General features: G+C 38.6%; 1 protein-coding gene and 1 pseudogene across 1 annotated transcript; both read left to right on the top strand.

The window, feature by feature from the left end:
• Positions 1 to 6,165: 6,165 nt before the first annotated feature.
• On the top strand, positions 6,166 to 8,693 carry LOC122640218 (annotated as a pseudogene).
• A 7,041-nt stretch (positions 8,694 to 15,734) lies between these two features.
• On the top strand, positions 15,735 to 18,045 carry LOC122640216 (methionine gamma-lyase-like). The gene is made up of 2 exons (XM_043833369.1): positions 15,735 to 16,531; positions 17,449 to 18,045. The coding sequence occupies exons 1-2, from the start codon at positions 15,787 to 15,789 to the stop codon at positions 18,021 to 18,023; spliced, it is 1,320 nt and encodes a 439-aa protein (XP_043689304.1). The 5' UTR covers positions 15,735 to 15,786; the 3' UTR covers positions 18,024 to 18,045.
• The last annotated feature ends 375 nt before the right edge of the window (positions 18,046 to 18,420 follow it).

The raw sequence follows: 18,420 nt of genomic DNA on the forward strand, positions 1-18,420 counted from the left end.
CTGTGAACTTCAACTTGCAAATCATTCAATAATTGAACTAAGAGCATCTGAGCAAGAGGATCAACATATGTGCTAGCACCTATAAATCTGTTTATCTGAAAGGTAACATTGTGTTTGGCCTTTTGGCCAGTGTCATCATTTTTTAGTAATTGTGTTAGTGAAGAGTATTAAGGTCTTGAACCTGTGGTGAGTACCTTGGGAGTTTGTAGAATATTTTATGTTTGAGCTATAGCAAGACCTATTGTATTTTCTAGGGGTTCAAGTTTGGCCCTGTCGACCCGAATCATCCTTGACCAGCCTTGAGCCCGAGCAGAGCCTGGGCGGAGATACCTAGCCTTGAGGGCGGGTTAGGCTTGGAAATTTTTGGCCCTGATTCAGGGTAGGGTCAGGCCAGGGTTGAGGCCTCGAGCGGAGCTCGGCCCGGCCCAGCCCGACCTTGTTTTAAGTTGTATATACTATAAAATATATATATGTAAATATATATAAATATATATATATATATATATATATATATATATATATATATATATATATATATATTATAAACTTTAAATGTCAAACATATATTATATATGAAAATAATAAGTGATAACATATTTTATTATACTGTTATCTTATGTAAAATTGATAATTTTCTTTCCGACTAATCCCAACTCAATCCAGTTCATGCATCTCTCCCTTCCCCCACTCCATGATTAGGGTCAATTATGGTCAGCCCGACCCAACCGTGAGGACTGGTCAAGATTGGAATTTTTAGGTCCTGAATTAGGGTCGTGCTCGGCCCAGTTAAGGGGATTCAAGATTGGAGGTTTAAAAAACCTAGCCCAACCCGATCCTCTTGCAGCCTTAGTATTTTCTATGTTTATGCCTTTGAGCGTTTGTTGTTTCGGAGTTCTCTAGCTAATTCTCGCTTGGAGCTCCTTCTCTGAAACATTCTTTTTCTCCTCTTAATAAAGATATTACATATACTAGAAAGGATAAATTACACTTCACCCCTTGATTTTTAAACGAAACTCAGATCACCCCCTGGTTTTTAAAAAAACTCAAATCGCCCTTGGTTTAGACCCCAATATGACAAATTAGTCCCTACCGTTAGTTTTTCGTTGTTAAGTGATGAGGTCACCAGTTAAATAAATTTAAATCCCTAAACTACCCTTGGCCAATGTTGAAGATGAAGGAAGGGTAGTATTGTATGACAAATTAGTCCCTACCGTTTAGTTTTATGTTGTTAAGTGATGATGTTAGCCAGTTACATAAATTTAAATCCCTAAACTACCCTTGCTCAATATTGAAGATGAAGGAAGGGTAGTATTGTAAATTTAATTCTAATGTTTTAGTATAAGGGTAAAATAATCATTTCACACTAATAACTAACAGTGACTAACACCTTCTATAGAGGGGTGATTTGAGTTTTTCAAAACCCGAGGTGATCGAGTTTAATTTGAAAATCAAGAGGTGATGTGTAATTTACCCAAATATTAATAATAATTTGACAAGAGAGAGAAAATTATTATAACAGGCTTACATTGGACCCAGGCTGTATTAGCAAAAAAAACACAACACAAAAACAAAAGATTGGTTCGGCAGCTTGACGACGGGGCTGGGTCCGCTGGGATGGAGATTGGTTTATTTTTTTCCTGATTTTTTTTTTGGATAGGTTGTTTCGAGTCCGGATCAGCTCCAGACTATCTTGGACTCTTTGTGTACAATTTTGTGATGATACACGTTGTTAGAGGGGCATGTGTGGAAGTAAAAAAAGACATGTGTCATCAGCTCCCTATATGTGATGCCTTCCCGTACAAGAAACTCAATCAGGTGTGGGTTCAATTGAATGTCTAGAGTCCGATTCAATCCTAGGTCAGTTCCAGTTCTCTTCTTTTTCTAATTGGGAAAAAGAGTGCTACTTGGTCACGTGCAAGATCTTATACCCGCACCCGGATCATAATTAATTATTATTTCTTCCCGTGACGTGTGGTTATCACGCCACGCGTCGGTGAGCTGTTCTCACCGGTGGTCAAACCCATACAAATTATTGACCATGATACGGCTTACCATTGACACCCCATGGCAAAGGAAATAGTAAGTTCTAGCCCTTAATTTTATTTATTTACCCTTTTCCTCGATGCCCTCGTAGTGTGGGTCAAGATTTAGACCCTTGACTATTTTAGTTGAGTTGGGAATATTCTATTTGTGGGTCCCACTTATTTAAGGGAGCGTGTAATGGGCTTATAATCCCATGGTGGATGGACCCATCCCCAAGTGGGTTCTTTTCTATTTGAAACCTGTGGGCAAACCCATTTAGTTAAGAGGCCCATTCAACTTGAGGGCCCATTTGACTCTATTTGACCCAAAGATGGGTTAACCCATTCCTTTACCCTAAATAAGATCATGGGTCAACCCATTAAGCCCTCTTGACCCATTTAACTTAAACTATCCATTTGGCTTAATGACCCATTTATCTTGGATCCACCCATTTAGTTATTTGACCCATTTAACTTAAAGTACCCATTTAGCTATTTGACCCATTTAACTTAAAGGACCCAAGCCCATTTTCTATAAATAAGACAAAGGGGGAGAAGCATTCATTTTCATTTCTTCTCCCATCTAACCTAAATCGAGGAGGAGAGAAAGAGGAGAGAAAGGAGAAAGAAGAAAGAAGAAAGAAGGAAGGAGAAAAGGAGAAGGAGGAATGGAAAAGCTTGGTTGAAGGCTTGGAACCTCACCTTGTGGAGCCCTCTACGTGGAGTTTTTCTACATTGGGGAAGGTAAGCCATTGAAACCCACATCTCTTCATCTATTTTGAGTTTTGAGGTTTGGGAAATGGGAGAGATTCGACCTAGGGTTCTCTTGGAACCTCTAAACCTAGACTATGGTGGAGTTATTTCACTCCATTACAAGCCCTAAGCCTAAGTAATCTCTTTCCATTTAAGAAATTTAAGGTTTCTACCCTATTATGTCCTAATTTAGGTTCTCTTTGTTTTCCCTCTTAAATCCATGGGATTACATGGACCTAATGAGGTCTTAGAACCCTAATGGACCTAGGAGGAAGCTTTCTTGAAGCCTCCCTACCTTTAAACCCCTTGGAAAATGAATCCATAGTGAGAAACCTTTCAATTTTCGATTCTGCGGTATGTGGTTTTACATGTGGTTTCGGACACGAGAAACCACACACGCAACCACCCTTGGCGAGACCTTCCTAAGCCCCCGGTTAGCTAGAATTTACATGTGGTTTCAGCACTGAAACCACCACGAAATTACCTTCCGAGAAGCCCTGTGAAGCTCGGATTTACACTCGGTTGTTTTGAAACCACATCAACGACTTGACTAAAGTCCGAACCCCTGGTTTCCTAGGATTTACATGTGGTTGCGAATTTGAAACCACTCTGCACCCTGCAACCACTTTGTTTTCAATGAACCTTATACTTAAGTGATTATGGGAGACCTTTTGGGGATCCTTTCCCTTCGCTCGTTTAACCTTATTTCACTCTTTGTTCGGGTTATTATATTCATCTTGTGGCTTATTGCTTGATCGAGACGACAATGATAATCTTGGTGCTTGGCGTATACGTTGTGAGTGGGTTTGGTTGTTTGTGCTTGATATTATTATTGCATTGTATATTATGTCATCATTATAAATTATTAAGCATGCTTGCGCATATTGCATACTTTTATATATGAATGTTATGATGTTAATTGGAGATGCTTTACTTTGATGGGTCTCGGTCGGTGGGTGTTGGTGTCGGAACCGGATACTATATATATTTATGAAGAAATTATGTTGAATGTCATGTTAAAGCTGTATGCGACGTGTCGTCTTGGTAACCGGGCACTAAACCGGATGAAAAGTTGATGCGCCGGATTACCTCTCGGGACGATAGGACTTGCATGTAGTTGTGGCTAGGATTTTACACCCTTATGCTACGACCCTTACCAACAGGGGTTTAGGTGTTGGGTAATCGACACGGATTACGTGGAGGTGGGAGAGACGTCATGGTAGTATTGGTTATCGGTGCCTCGAGTGGTCTTGGATGCTTCGATCGGCGTAGGTCCCAGGTGACAATTGAGGTTTCATTGTGGCGATAAGTTAAGTGACCCACAGTGTCTCCGAGTTGTCACGATAGCATATACCTCGACTTAGTTGTGATGTTAGGTGAAAAATTTACTTAACATATGCATGCATCATTGGACTATGTGAATTGTGTGTTTGTGCATCCCCATCCCCTCTCGGCTCGGTGGAGAGCTAACCCCTCGTGTACACAATTTTTAGATTATGATGCAGTGCGGAGGAGCCGGAAGGCGTGTTAGAGGAACATGGCAACGGTGTCCTTGTGACAATTGTGCCTACGGCCGTGAGAATTCTAGGGACTTGTTCCCCTTTTGTTTATTTTAGGGCGTAGGCCCATGTATAAACATTTTTGTTATACCCTTGTTGATCATTATTAGATGGTAATGAAAAATGGATTAACTACGTATTTATCATCTAGGCTTTGATCATCTTGTAACTATTGATTTTATACGCTTCCCCAAAACTATTGATCAATTGGAATGTAATATTTTCCTTTCCGCACTCTGATATTATATTGTTTTAATATTATTTATGACTGTGCGTTGGGATACTGTGTCAGTGATCCTGGCAGCTTAGTAGGATGACAATCGTCGTCCTAGTCACCCCTTATAATGTATTTTATCCCTTGTTGGGATGGGGGCGTGACAAGTACGCAGCTCCCGTGCCAAAATGACTATTGTGCTTTTTTCAATCTATTCACATAACGGATGTCCGCATTCATAAAAATAAATAAATCATCCGCATACATCAAATTTGTGGGAACTAAGACATTCCTTGGACTAGAAACCACAGAAATTTTACCCCTCATGTCTCATAGTAGCTATTCCCCTAGATTAGACATCTTCTCCAAAATAAACAATTAATAGGGGAAAAGAAGGTCACCTTGGTGTAAACCACGCTCAGTCTCAAAGAATCCAATAGGCCCTTCATTTACCAAAACCAAAATTTTAGAAGATAGAAGGATTTGATACACATTCAATCCAGGTTTCAGCAAAACCAAATTTGCATAGCACACCGAATAAATTTTCCTCTCCAAAGTATCAAACGCTTTTTGGATGTTCGGGCAGGGGGGTAGGGTGGTCATTTTTGCCCTTATGAGAGGAAATGGAAGAAATAGAAGGGTAGATAAATGGAGACGATAAAGATCAGACAAACAAGTAGCCATCGAAAAGATTTTAGTTAATCTTTAATTAGTATTGTATTTGTGGAGATATCGATGAGTTGGGTATTTACTCTCCATATCTGTAAGCCAAGACGTGGCCAGGCTATCACCTGTAAGCTTCCCTTCCAAAATGCCATTATTATTATTATATATTTTTTTTGAAAAAAAGAACGAACAGGTTGCGTGGTTCTTGTACCTAGACACAAGATTAAGTGAAATTATCGCTGAGTTCCCAATAAAACTAAAAATTTCATTCATGCAAATACCCCTATTCACGTTCTTATTAGCCTCCTAACTGGTGCAGGCGCAATATGACCCGACAAAGATCTCTTGCCCTGTTTTTTTAAATATTACTAAATAATGACGATAAATATAAAATATAAGAGTTGTGTACAGAGATTCCTATATAGGATTCTGTTTATGTTGTACACATGTTGTACACATTTTCCATCAGGTATGACGGGGAGGTAAATAAAATATAAGAGTTGTGTCACTAGCCTCATCTTTTTATGATTTTTATCACCTTCTTGTGACTTACCAACACGGGCACTCCATTAAGTGGGCCATACTCCCCAATACTCGTTGTCTTTATAATACATATCTAGTTTCTCGGATCTTTATCAACTCCAGTTCTCTGCCAGTTCCCTAGTTCCTCTAACAAGGGGGGATTGGAATGACCACCCTACCCCTGCCCAAACACTCTGTCCGGATGGGGTCCACCATCCCCTATTAGAGCAACTGGGAAACTGGGCCGGGCAGAAAACTGGAGAAGATAATTTTCCCTAGTTTCTCAGGGACTGCAAGTTTTCTCTATAAAACACCCCCTTCTTCTTCTCTCTATCCTCACCATATTCACAGCTAGTTTCTACTCCTATAATCCATAGCTAGATAGATAGATAGTATCCACCATTCAATCCGTCCTAACAACTCTCTCTCTCTCTCTCTCAATTCCCAAATGGGAGAAAGAAACACTGTTTCATTAAAGAGGAAGCCAGAGGAACTAATGGTTTCGTATTTTAAAAAGAAGCCAAAGGTAGCAAGCCACTACCCAACCAGAGAAGACCCAACCATGGCTCTTACCACTGCACGGCATGAGTTCGGTGAGCACAGTGGCATCAACATGTCAATTGAACCCTCAGCCACCTTCATAGTCATGGAGTCGGTGAACATGAGCAAAATGTTCACCGGCGAGCTCGGCACTGACCAAGGCTTCTTCATCTATAGCCGTCACTTCAACCCCACTGTCTTAAATCTCAGCCATCAAATTGCAGCCATGGAAAGAACCGAGGCTGCATACTGCACAGCCTGCGGCATTTCGACGATCCTGATGCAATTATGCAGTAGCGGAGGACACGTGTTCACATCGTGTTGCTTGTATGGTGGGACGCATGCATTGTTAAACCAGTACACTTTCTTCCTAGGGTTTGTAACATAACATCAACATTTGTGGAGCCGATGTTATTTCTGGTAAGTAATCTCCATCAACGCCTTTCTTTCTCTTATAGATTCATTTACATGAAATGAGTTTTATTCATTGAATATTATGACCTCTTAGTTTTTCTTTAATTAGGGAAAATGCTCTCTGTATTGGGGGAGCAAGAATGTGCCTAGACACCTGGGATGTGGGTGAAATGATTGGTCCACCCCCTTGATGATTGAAATGATGCGTCTGTCCCGTCCCATGTGTCTGGACATAGCCTATGCCCCCATGCGCTCCCGGGTAGAGAACATCACCCCTTATTTCAAAATTGAATAATAATTTATAGGGAAAAAATTGGGTATGAAGCTAGCTTTCGGTAAATTAGTAGCATACTCTAATCGCGGGGATGTCCATAGAAAGGTAAGGGAGTCTTTTCCAAAGGGGGAGGAGAGAGGAAGACACATGTTGGGCACACCCTACCCAACCTTTTACCTAATTTATATTAAAGTTTTGTTTGGTTGGAAGGGAAATTAAAGTGAAAGGAACTGAAATTTTCAAACTTAATGAAAAAACTTTTGTAATCATTATCTAAACACACTTTTATAAATTTTTTATCATATTTAATAATGATACTCTTGGATGTAATTTTATTTTACTTTTCAAATGAACTTTGGGACATAACCTTATGGGGGTAATAATTAAAAAATTTATTTATCTAGTTTGAAATTTTCAGTTCGCTTCCATTATCACCAAAAAAAAAAATTCAGTTCTCTTCCATTAGAGCTACCAGTGATTTGACATGACCAGAGCATATTGGACCTGAAAATTTCAAACCTAATGAGGAAATTGTTGTAATTGTTACCTAACACAATTTTATAAACTACTTATTCATTTTATCATATTTAATAATGATGCTTTTAGTTGTATTTTTCTTATCATATTTAATACTGATATTTTTAGATGTAGTTTTTATTTTATTTTTTAAATTGAACTTGTTTTCTTTTTTTGGCATAAAAAATTGAATTTACCCACGAATTTAGTTTGAAATCTTCACTTCTCTTCGATCAGAGGTAGTAGTGATTTGACTTGGCTAGAGCAGACTGGGCCTGATCGCGCATTTAAAAATTTACAAATCTTTAAGGTTGGGTTCACTATGACAACCTTCAGCCTGACATGCCTAGGAAATTTATCCTCTCAAGGGAAAGTGCATCACACTTAAGAATCCAACCGTCCATCCAACAGTTGAAAGAATAAAAAGACGTCATTACCCATATTTTTACAGTTCAATTCTTAAGTCACTAACAAGTAGTGATACCTACAGTTTTCCTTTTACATCAAATTAGTTTACTATTCACCATAATCATTCTGGGTTGGGATGGGATGCAGGTGCAATTTATGGGCCGGCTAGCCTAGTGAATTCCATGATGGACCTTCATCAAGGGGCACTAATGCTTCTTGGTCCAACTATGAACCCTAAGGTGACATTCGAGCTTCCTGAAAGAATTCCCCACCTGGGCCTAAGAATGAAGGAACATTGCCGGCGAGCAATGGGCTATGCCACAAAGATGAAGAAATTGGGCCTCAAGGTTATTTACCCAGGCCTTGAAGAACACCCAGACCACACTCTTATGAAGTCCATGACAAATGAGAATTATAGGTTTGGTGGAATATTATGTTTGGACATGGAGACAGAGGAGAAGGCAAACCAGTTGATGAACCATCTCCAAAACAACACCCAATTTGGTATGATGGCTGTTAGTTTGGGCTACTATGAAACCCTTATGTCATGCTCCGGTAGTAGTACTAGTAGCGAAATGAATGCCAAGGAGAAGAAGATGGCCGGCATCTCACCGGGGTTAATAAGGATGTCGATCGGATACGTACAGTGGGACTCTTGAGCAGAAATGGAACCAATTTGAGAAGGCACTTGCAGGAATCAAAGATTGTGGTTTATCCAAGAATTGGGTATAAAGCTTTTCCTAGGTTTATGTATTGATGTGATAAATCAATTTGATGTATATTATTGGTCTGAGGTTCATCATCTTAAGTGACCTTTCTAGTTTCTATATTAAGTAGATATTTCTTATCCCTTAAGAGTTGTTGTATAAAGGGGTGAAGAACAAGTGTAACGCGTTTGGTCCAGGCCAAGTCGACCTATGTTCAACCCAGATCTGAATTTGTAGTATTATTATGCGAACATGATGGGATTTTTTATTTCACAAGGAACGGGGTGGTAATTTCATGTGTTCCTATCTCTGGCACAGTAGCCACACCATCAGACAATGTTTTTTTCTTTATACTAAATAGCACTGCATTAACTGGGCGAAACTCCCCAATGCTCTCTCTCTCTCAAAATTCCCCAAATTAGAGAAAAAAATATTGTTTCATTAGAGAGGAATCCAAAAGAACTGATGGTTTTGTTTTTTGATAATAGAAGTGTCTAACTGACAACTCTATTGGAGTATTTAGAACTTAATACCTTTGTTTCATCAGAGAAGCAAGAGGAGATGAGGGTTTCCTTTTATATAAAGGGTCATTTCACATTGAGAATTGATTTGCGTCAATTCTCTATAGATAGAATTATTGGATGGTAAATACCTAGATTTCAATCGATGGAACAGTTTAGACCAGTCATCATCTTATCCAATGGTTGAAATCTATAGTACGTGAGTTATTAAAGGGCATTATATTCTTTATAAATACTCTAATACACCTCACTTAATTCTCGATCTGTTAACTTCAAATCTGATTAAGTTTGTGATAATATTTCTATGTTTCTAAATTATCCATCTTTATCAAAAAAAAACTACCAAATCTTTTCTCACTATAGATCAAGAATGTAAGATTTCATTGTAGTTCAAGCTTAAAAACAAATCGATCTAAACCGATATTAACTCTATACTGAAAAACTAGAATAAACCGACATCATACCGGATCAAAATCAATCAAAAACCAAAGTTCTTTAACAGTTTGGTTTTAGACTCACTTTTTCCTAGAACGAAACCAATTCAGCCCGCGGAACTGACCGTTTGACATCCCTAGCCAGTCTTTGTCAAGGAAAGTAATTAAGGCCGATAAGATTTTTTTTATTAGAAAATGTTTTAAATTTGCATTGTTGTTTACAAAGAATAACGGATTGTAATTAGATTTGTTTTATTATTAATTATAGTACTAACCTTGATAAGTGTCCAGCATTCCTGATCTTCAATTCCCTAAATTGTGCAGTGCGGTAGTTCGGGTGGAGATTTCGACATGTGGCAGCTTAGACATCCAACAATTTGAGTTCATTGACTTCCATTTTTTATTTTTTATTTTTGAGTTCGGCACCATTGGATCTCTGAGCTGCCACTTGTCGACATCTCCACCCCGAACACTGCACAGTTTTAGGGAATCGGAGAGGATTATTTTCCGCTGGGGACCTTCTCAAATGATGCTCTAACTCAATATCTAGTAGAAACTATATATGCAAGGTAAGAGAAGATGTCCAGATGGACAACAACTAGCCCATGCCAGCTGGATTGTACCAAGCTTGTTGAATATTGCAGCGGATTCAAGCCTTTTGCCACATGACAAAAATCCTCTACAGTGCCCTAATATGGTGGTGCACTGCAGTGTGGTTCTGAGAGCTTGACACGTAGAAGATGCAACATCCAACGGTGCCGAACTCGAGAAGAAAGAAAAGGAAAAAAAAACTGTCTTGCATCGAGCTCGCACCGTTGGATGAAGCTTCTTCCAGCGTGTCAAGCTCTCGGGGCCGCACTGCAGTGCACCACCAGATGCTCATACTATAGAGGATTTAGTCCCTGTCACATATGTCATTAGGCAGCCACCTCCCCACTCCTTCATCCCTGGCGGCCTATGAACCGTTTCTTTTATGATCAAATTTTTTTTTATTGTTACACGGGTTGTAGGAACTTTCCTACAATTCAGGCTCGCAACCAAAGAAATACAATAATTCACTTCCCCTTTAGGTTCACAAGTATCCTCTCGGACCCGCCCAAGAAATGCAATAATTCACTTTCCCTTTAAGTTTACAAATATTCTCATAAATTTTAATATATTTTCTAAAATACTCTTGAGATTCTATTTCATCTGTATGGGCCCTAGATAGGATTGCACCAAAAAGGAGGGGCGGTGGGAATCCTGATCTTCCATGGCACGTTGCCCCATAGCAGCCTTAACAGCACATACATAGGGCCACGCAGCGTAGCCCTATGTCAGTGCGACTTCACCGCTAAAGCCGCCAAGGACAATGCACCGCAGAGGATCTGTATTGGGGGCGGTGGGGGAGAAGATGTCAAGCATTTTTTTGGCTGATGCTAAAGTCAAAAACACGATTTCGTAGGGTAATGTGGAAAGCGGAAACTTCTAGGAAAGGAAATTACTAGATTAGCTAGATCCAAGCTCAACCAAGCAAGAATCCAACGCCCTCCGTATCTGTTACCTCAATCCTCCACTCTCACCATCTGGTGTAACCTTCATTACGTAAGGTGTTTGTAACTGGTGTTTGTCATCCATACCTCACCCAGCTAAAGTTTCAACATTGAAAAAACCCTCCATTGACTACTAGTCTTCTTCCTATTTCACTGTTGGTTTTCATCACTCAATTAATGTACAAGTCCACAAGTCCTTTATTTTGAATCATAACAATTGATGCGTGTTTTACAAGTAAAAATGATCAATTTGTGAAGTTTCCTCTGTATTGGGGAATCATCTTTGATGGGTATGTTTCCTATGCTGACGATGCTGACTTGCCCAAAGGTGCTTGCGCATGGTTCTAAGTATCGATATCGTATCCGTTCGTATCGGCCAATATGTATCGATTTTGTTAGTCGTCGATATCGATATCGTGCTGATATCGTATCAGTAGCATGGTACGGACAAGGGGTAAAATAGTCAAAAAACTCATTTTTTAAGGAAATTCAGTGGTATTTTTGTCCGATATAGATGATCCAGGCCATTACTGTATCAGTTTTGCAGGTTACCGATACCGTGCACTAAAACCATGTGCTTGCGGCAAGACTCTTGCTTCTTTTTCTCATCAAAGAATTTTTATGATCATAGCTTCATTGAGAGTCATAGCCTTTTTCTCTTTGTTTTTTTTTTTTTCTTTTAATCTCATCAAATTTTTTTTGAGTTTGAATTATAGGATGCTTGCTCTGCCTTTGCCAGAGAGCTAAGAATCTACAAGCACCCTAATGACATCAACACTACCATTCCCTCCACCAACAAAAGAATATGAGGGGCAAAATTCATAGTATTGTAGCCTCATATAGCCAATAAAGGCAAGCCAAAGGGGGAATCCCGAACAAATGATGATACATAAAAAATTAAAAAGGGGGAAGGAAGAAACAACCATAAAAAGGTTGATATACATCAAGAAGCCAAGGTGGGGATAGATGATAAGAGGAAGGTCCCAACATACGACAAGATGTCTATTTCTTAAAGTGTTTTGAGTTTGCAGTAAAAATTAATTTAACCTTATTTCTGATCTAAAAAATAATGGTTTCCCAAATCTGTTATATATTGTACGACGAGGAGGTCTATATTGTTTTATTTTTTTCTCACCAAATATGGTGAATTACTACACTAAAGCCAAGCTTTCTAAATCGATCTAGAAAAAGGATAAAAAAATTTATAGGTGGACATTTGCCAAAGTATTCAACATATACAACAATTAGAGATTGATACATTTCTCTTATGGAGAAAGTCCTGAGTAGGGACCGATAATGTCATAGTATTCAAAGTAGTAAAACTATGTCTAGGAATATTCTAACTGAACTAGACAATAATATGTCATGGAACCAACCTTTGGAGATTTTGACGTAATCAAATTCTAAGCAGAGGTAGAGATAAATTTCTTTGAAAATTTTGGAAGCTATAAGATTAAATCATTATTGTCTCTAGATCTCATCAAAGAAGAAGAGAGATAGACCAAACCTCAATCAGATTACTAGAAGTACTAGCACCTAGACACCAAATACCATATTGGATAATTATTAAGACTTTGGCCATTCTATCCGAGCCCGCAATATCATATGTTAAACGACCATTATATCTAAAAATGAGCACACCATATATTAGGATTCTAGTTATCAAGCCAAAGATAAGTGTCCCATCCATCATCTATGCTTGAACGAATGACATCTCTAACAAGGTGTTTGTACTTTTAAAATTTCCTCCAAGCCCATGATGCATCATTCGGGTAAGTGGCAGTCCAAATGGAGTCTCTCTTTACGTGTCTAGAGTACATCTAGTCAGTCCAAATGTTTTTGCTTCTAGACACAATTTTCCAGATAACTTTAATGATGCCCGCAAGATTAGATTCCTTGACCCTACAAAGCCCCATACCACCTTTTTTTGGGAGGTAGAGGCCCAACTAATATGTAGGAAGTTAGCTTTTATCATTCTGATCTGACGAAGTCCCTTGCAAATTAAATTCGCTTCAGTTTCACATTACACATTACTGGGGAAGAGACTAAGATAATCTCCTTCTCAAACCGGCAAATAAAAAAAAAAACAACATACCTAAACAATAAAGTATAAAACAATTTTGAACTAGTCTAATCCACAAACTAAGTGTTATGTTAATATAATGATGTAAGAAACAAATGAAAATTGCAAATAAACAATCTCACAATGCATACAAGGATTTACATGGTTCGACAAGATTGCCTACGTCAATGGTGAGATGAGATCTACTTCATTATAATTGAGAATAGGGTTACAACCACTCGTCCTCACACCTCTCTCAGACTACAGAGAAAACTATCTCACTGAAAATATATAGTGAAACCCTTCGTACATAAGCACATATTATTGAAATACCTATGTAGCCCTAAAAGATTTTTCCTCAAGACATACCACTCCAATGCACAAGGTGAGTAGATTCCTTCGGGCCTAGACCCCTTGGTCTCTATGGTTTTTTTGTGGTATTTCATGTGTTGTATAACACATGATGATACATTACTTTTTATGTTTGATGAGAGGATGACTATGCTATCGATTCGTTGATTTGTGTTTTATAACCATCTTGTGGGATTTATGATGCGATTAAATATTTAGCAACTATATTGAGTTTATTTCAGTTAAGAGGTTTCCTTTTGATAAATTTGTATTCTTCATACATGTTATTATTCTATTTGTTGAATGATATACATGACTATTGCATGGTGAATAAAACCGGCATTTTTGCTCCAGGATTTATATAGAGGAAAATGCATACCATATAATTTTCATATGCCTTTTTTTACACCAAAATTGAACCCAAGACCTCATGGTAGGATGGGCTTTTTTGCTCTACCAACTACACTAGGCAAGTACACTTAAGTTTTGACATATGGTGAAAATAGAAAGGGAAAATTTCTTAGATCCACTAGATAAGAATAGAAATTACAAGATAAGTAGGTTTCAAATTTGTTTTACATCCTTACTTTCTATTTTAAAAAGATTTATTTAATCCCCAAAAGTGGTTAGTACTCATGCTATGCAAGAGTAAAATAAAAACAAACTTCTAAAATTACCCAAACAATTAAAACTCATTTAATTGTTTTAAAAACTGTGAAATCCGATGAAAGTGCACCTTAATTGTAGGAGTAGAAATCAAAGCTCCTATTACCCCCTAAATATATATATATATATATATATATATATATATATATAGAGAGAGAGAGAGAGAGATAAAAACAAAGCTATGACCTCGAGTCCAAAAGGAAAAATACACCCTTAATTGTTGGAATAAAAAAAAATTGAAAAATTTACCAAAAGATAAAAAGAAAGAAAACAATAAAAATTTATCAAAAAAAACAGAAGAGGAAGGTTCATCAACCATTCTAGGGTTCACAAACCCGCCTTAGGGGTTTAGTATGTTCCAAAATATCCTCCCGATCCCATTCACCATGGGGTGGAAGAAAACTCAGTAAAAAATAAATAAATAAAAATAAGAGTGAGAAACAATTAAAAAAAAAAATAGGTAGAGAAAGTTGGGTGCCCTTTCCTTCCTATTTTCCCCATTGTGGTTTAAGCAGATTTTTTGGGCAATTTTGGAAGGTTTTTTTTAACAAAAAAAAAAATTCTTACGTAGCATGAGTAATAACCAACATTGGGGATTGGATAAATCTTTTCAAAATGAAAAATAATTGATGTAGAACAAATTTGAAATCTAATTATCTTGTAATTTTCGCTTTTATCAAGTAGATCTAAGAAATTATCACAAAAAATGCCTCAGCAAAACATCACTTGAAGATGATGGCACTTGAGATGGGAGTCACCCGCACGTAAAATTGATATATAGTTTATTTTGTGTCTACTGCCTCAAGTGCCATCACCCTCAGATCTCCATTAGAGATCCGATATATATGGCTGTAGGAACACGTCATGAATATATATCTTCATTCCAAGTTCTCTGCATCTTGTATTCTTTCATGAACGGCTACCCAAGAGAAAAATATTATATTATATTTAATTATAGACTTGTCCTTTACCTCCAAAAATAAAAAAAATTAGAAAAAGTAGACTGGAAGATGTACAAGATGTTAGAACAAACATCAATTAAAACATGAATAAGCGTGGTTCACAAATCAGTGTGATGTGCTATGTCCATGGGTGAAGACAAAGATGTTTCACTATGTAAATTTTAGAAAGTTACAATGGAGATCTCACAAGAACACCCAAAACGGCACTGCTTCACTCTCTCAGAAACCCTAAATCGAAAACCTCAAAATTCTCACTCATTACAACAAAGCGGGTTAAGAATATAAATACTCCTCCATTCGATCAGGTAAACAAATCCAAGAATTCAAGACATACATAACTCGTGTTTTCTGCAACTACATGTATACAAGTTGAATAACGTGTACATGGATATTACTATAAAGGATTTGGATTTGGATTCTTTCTTCGTTGTCCATGTTTTCCTTAAGGGCATTGAAGAAAAAATAAATAAATAAATAAGAGACACGTCACAGGTTTCATCATCTATTATTCTTATCATTTAACTCACAAATAATTAATTAAGCTGCAAGTTCTCTCTATAAAACCACCCCTTCTGCTCTCTTATACTCACAACATTCACACCTAGTTTTCTACTCCAATCCATCCTCACAATTCTCTCTCTCTGTCTCACACAAAATTGCCCAAATGGGAGAAAAAAACATTGTTTCGTTAGAGAAGAAGCAAGAGGAGCAAATGGTTTCTTATTTGGAAAAGAAGCCAAAGATAGCAAGCCATGACGACCCAACTATGGCTCTTGCCACCGCACGACATGAGTTCGGTGAGCACGGAGGCATCAACATGTCAATTGAAGCCTCAGCCACCTTCACAGTCATGGAGTCAGTGAACATGCGCAAAATGTTCACCGGCGAGCTCGGCACTGACCAAGGCTTCTTCATCTATAGCCGTCACTTCAACCCCACCGTCTTAAATCTCAGCCGTCAAATTGCAGCCATGGAAGGTACCGAGGCTGCATACTGCACAGCAAGTGGTATGGCTGCCATTTCGACGGTCTTGATGCAATTATGTAGTAGCGGAGGACACGTAGTTGCATCGTGTTGCTTGTATGGTGGGACACATGCATTGTTAAACCACTTTTTTCCTAGGGTTTGTAACATAACAACAACATTTGTGGATGTGAGAGATGTTGACATGGTGAAGGAAGCCATTGTGGAGGGAAGGACTAATGTGCTTTATGTAGAATCCATGTCTAACCCTACTCTGATGGTTGCTAACTTACCTGAGTTGTGCAGGATAGCGCATGATAAGGGGGTTAAGGTTGTGGTAGATAACACCTTCACTCCCATGGTACTGTCTCCTGCTAGGCTGGGTGCCGATATAGTCGTGCACAGCCTCACCAAGTACATCAGTGGTGGAGCCGATGTTATTGCTAGTATGTAATCTCTATCATTAGTACATATGGAATCCGAATTACAAGCGTCAGAAGTCTACAATAGGTCACTTGGTCTTGCATGTTAAGGACCAGGCCTTCAATTCCTAGTAAAGGAGGGAAACAAATCCTCTAGGCGCAACTGCCCGAGCGGCCATAGTAGTGCAGGCACAATGAGGTGCGCAATGACCGCCTTACCTGCTCGGGTAAGGTGCTCGGATAGGGGTAAGGCGATAAATGCACGCCTCATGTGGTCTGCGCCGCTATGGCCACTCAGGCAGCTAGGCCGTAGAAGATCTGGATCCGTAAAGGAGTCAGCCAAGCTGTTTCCCGTTGGATCTTTATCCCCTCCAGTTCCTTGTCCGCCCCAGTCTCGCTAACAAGGGTGGCGCAATAACCACCCTACCCTTGCTCTAACACTCTACTCGATTGGGGTCCACCCCCCCCCCCCAACCATATCAGAGGGATTGGGGAACTGGAGCAGATAATTTTCCGTTTCCTCCTTGAAATAAAGGGGAGACTTCACAACTCTAAACTAAAAGCCAAATAAGATATAACTTGGATAATAGGAAAAGATCATTATTTACAGTTTGTAAAGTGTCCATTTCGATAGGAGAAGGGACTCCCAAATGTATAAGAGGGTTGTAGGCTAATTAATAACCGATGTGAAACTAAACTCCCAACACTGTCTCATACATGTTGGAGCACATACTGCGCAGATTGACATGTCATGAATACGGTGAAAACCAGCTCTAATACCATGTAAAGTTTGAACAAATAGATAAAGGGACTACCAGGTGTATAAGAGGGACTATAGACTAATTAGTAGCGTAAGTGGACTAAACTCCTAACAGAATTTCCCTTTACATCAAATAGTTTACCATTCACTGATGATCATTATGTGTTGAAATCGGATGCAGGTGCAATTTGTGGGCCGGCTAGCTTAGTGAATTCCATGATGGACCTTCATCAAGGGGCAGTGATGCTTCTTGGTCCAACCATGAATGCAAAGGTCGCATTCGAGCTCTCCGGGAGAATTCCCCATCTGGGCCTAAGAATGAAGGAACATTGCCGGCGAGCAATGGTCTATGCTACAAAGATGAAGAAATTGGGCCTCAAGGTTATTTATCCAGGCCTTGAAGAACACCCAGACCACACTCTTATGAAGTCCATCACAAATGAGAATTATGGGTTTGGGGGAATCCTATGTTTGGACATGGAGACTGAGGAGAAGGCAAACCAGTTGATGAACCATCTCCAAAACAGTACCCAATTTGGTATAATGGCTGTTAGTTTGGGATACTATGAGACCCTTATGTCATGCTCCGGTAGTAGTACTAGTAGCGAAATGAACGCCGAGGAGAAGAAAAAGGCCGGCATCTCACCGGGGTTAATAAGGATGTCGATTGGATACAATGGGACTCTTGAGCAGAAATGGAGCCAATTTGAGAAGGCACTTGCAGCAATCAAAGATTGTGGTTTATCCAAGAACTAGGTATAACCAGATATATAGTGATGTAGTAAATTTGAATAAATGGTACGTGAAGCCTAACTATGTAATGCGTTGGTTCCATGCATGGAGCTGTACTTCAATAATTAGTGATTACCCTATTATTATTTTTATTATTATTATATCTAATTCTATCTTAAGGTATTCTATAATATGGGAACCAATTTTCTTCTAATACTTAAGCAAATTTAATGTGCATTTTTTTTAATGCTAAGGATGTCTTACCAAACAAATTAGACTTTTGGAAGACAAAGACAAACTGAAGATATAGAAATGGTACGTGATCTGTAACCAAAATATTATTTAATTTAGGAAGACCTTGACCAATTTCTCTAGGAGCAGTAAGGAATATTATTCTCTTACCCAAAAAATAATAATAATA

Source organism: Telopea speciosissima, chromosome 9, assembly GCF_018873765.1.
Source record: "Telopea speciosissima isolate NSW1024214 ecotype Mountain lineage chromosome 9, Tspe_v1, whole genome shotgun sequence".
NCBI classification, from domain to species: Eukaryota; Viridiplantae; Streptophyta; class Magnoliopsida; order Proteales; family Proteaceae; genus Telopea; species Telopea speciosissima.

Excerpts from the sequence above, each read along its gene's own strand:
- LOC122640216 (XM_043833369.1), top strand. The coding sequence starts at position 15,787 with ATGGGAGAAAAAAACATTGTTTCGTTAGAGAAGAAGCAAGAGGAGCAA. Across the intron at positions 16,532-17,448 it reads TGGAGCCGATGTTATTGCTA|GTGCAATTTGTGGGCCGGCT; the intron begins GTATGTAATCTC and ends AATCGGATGCAG.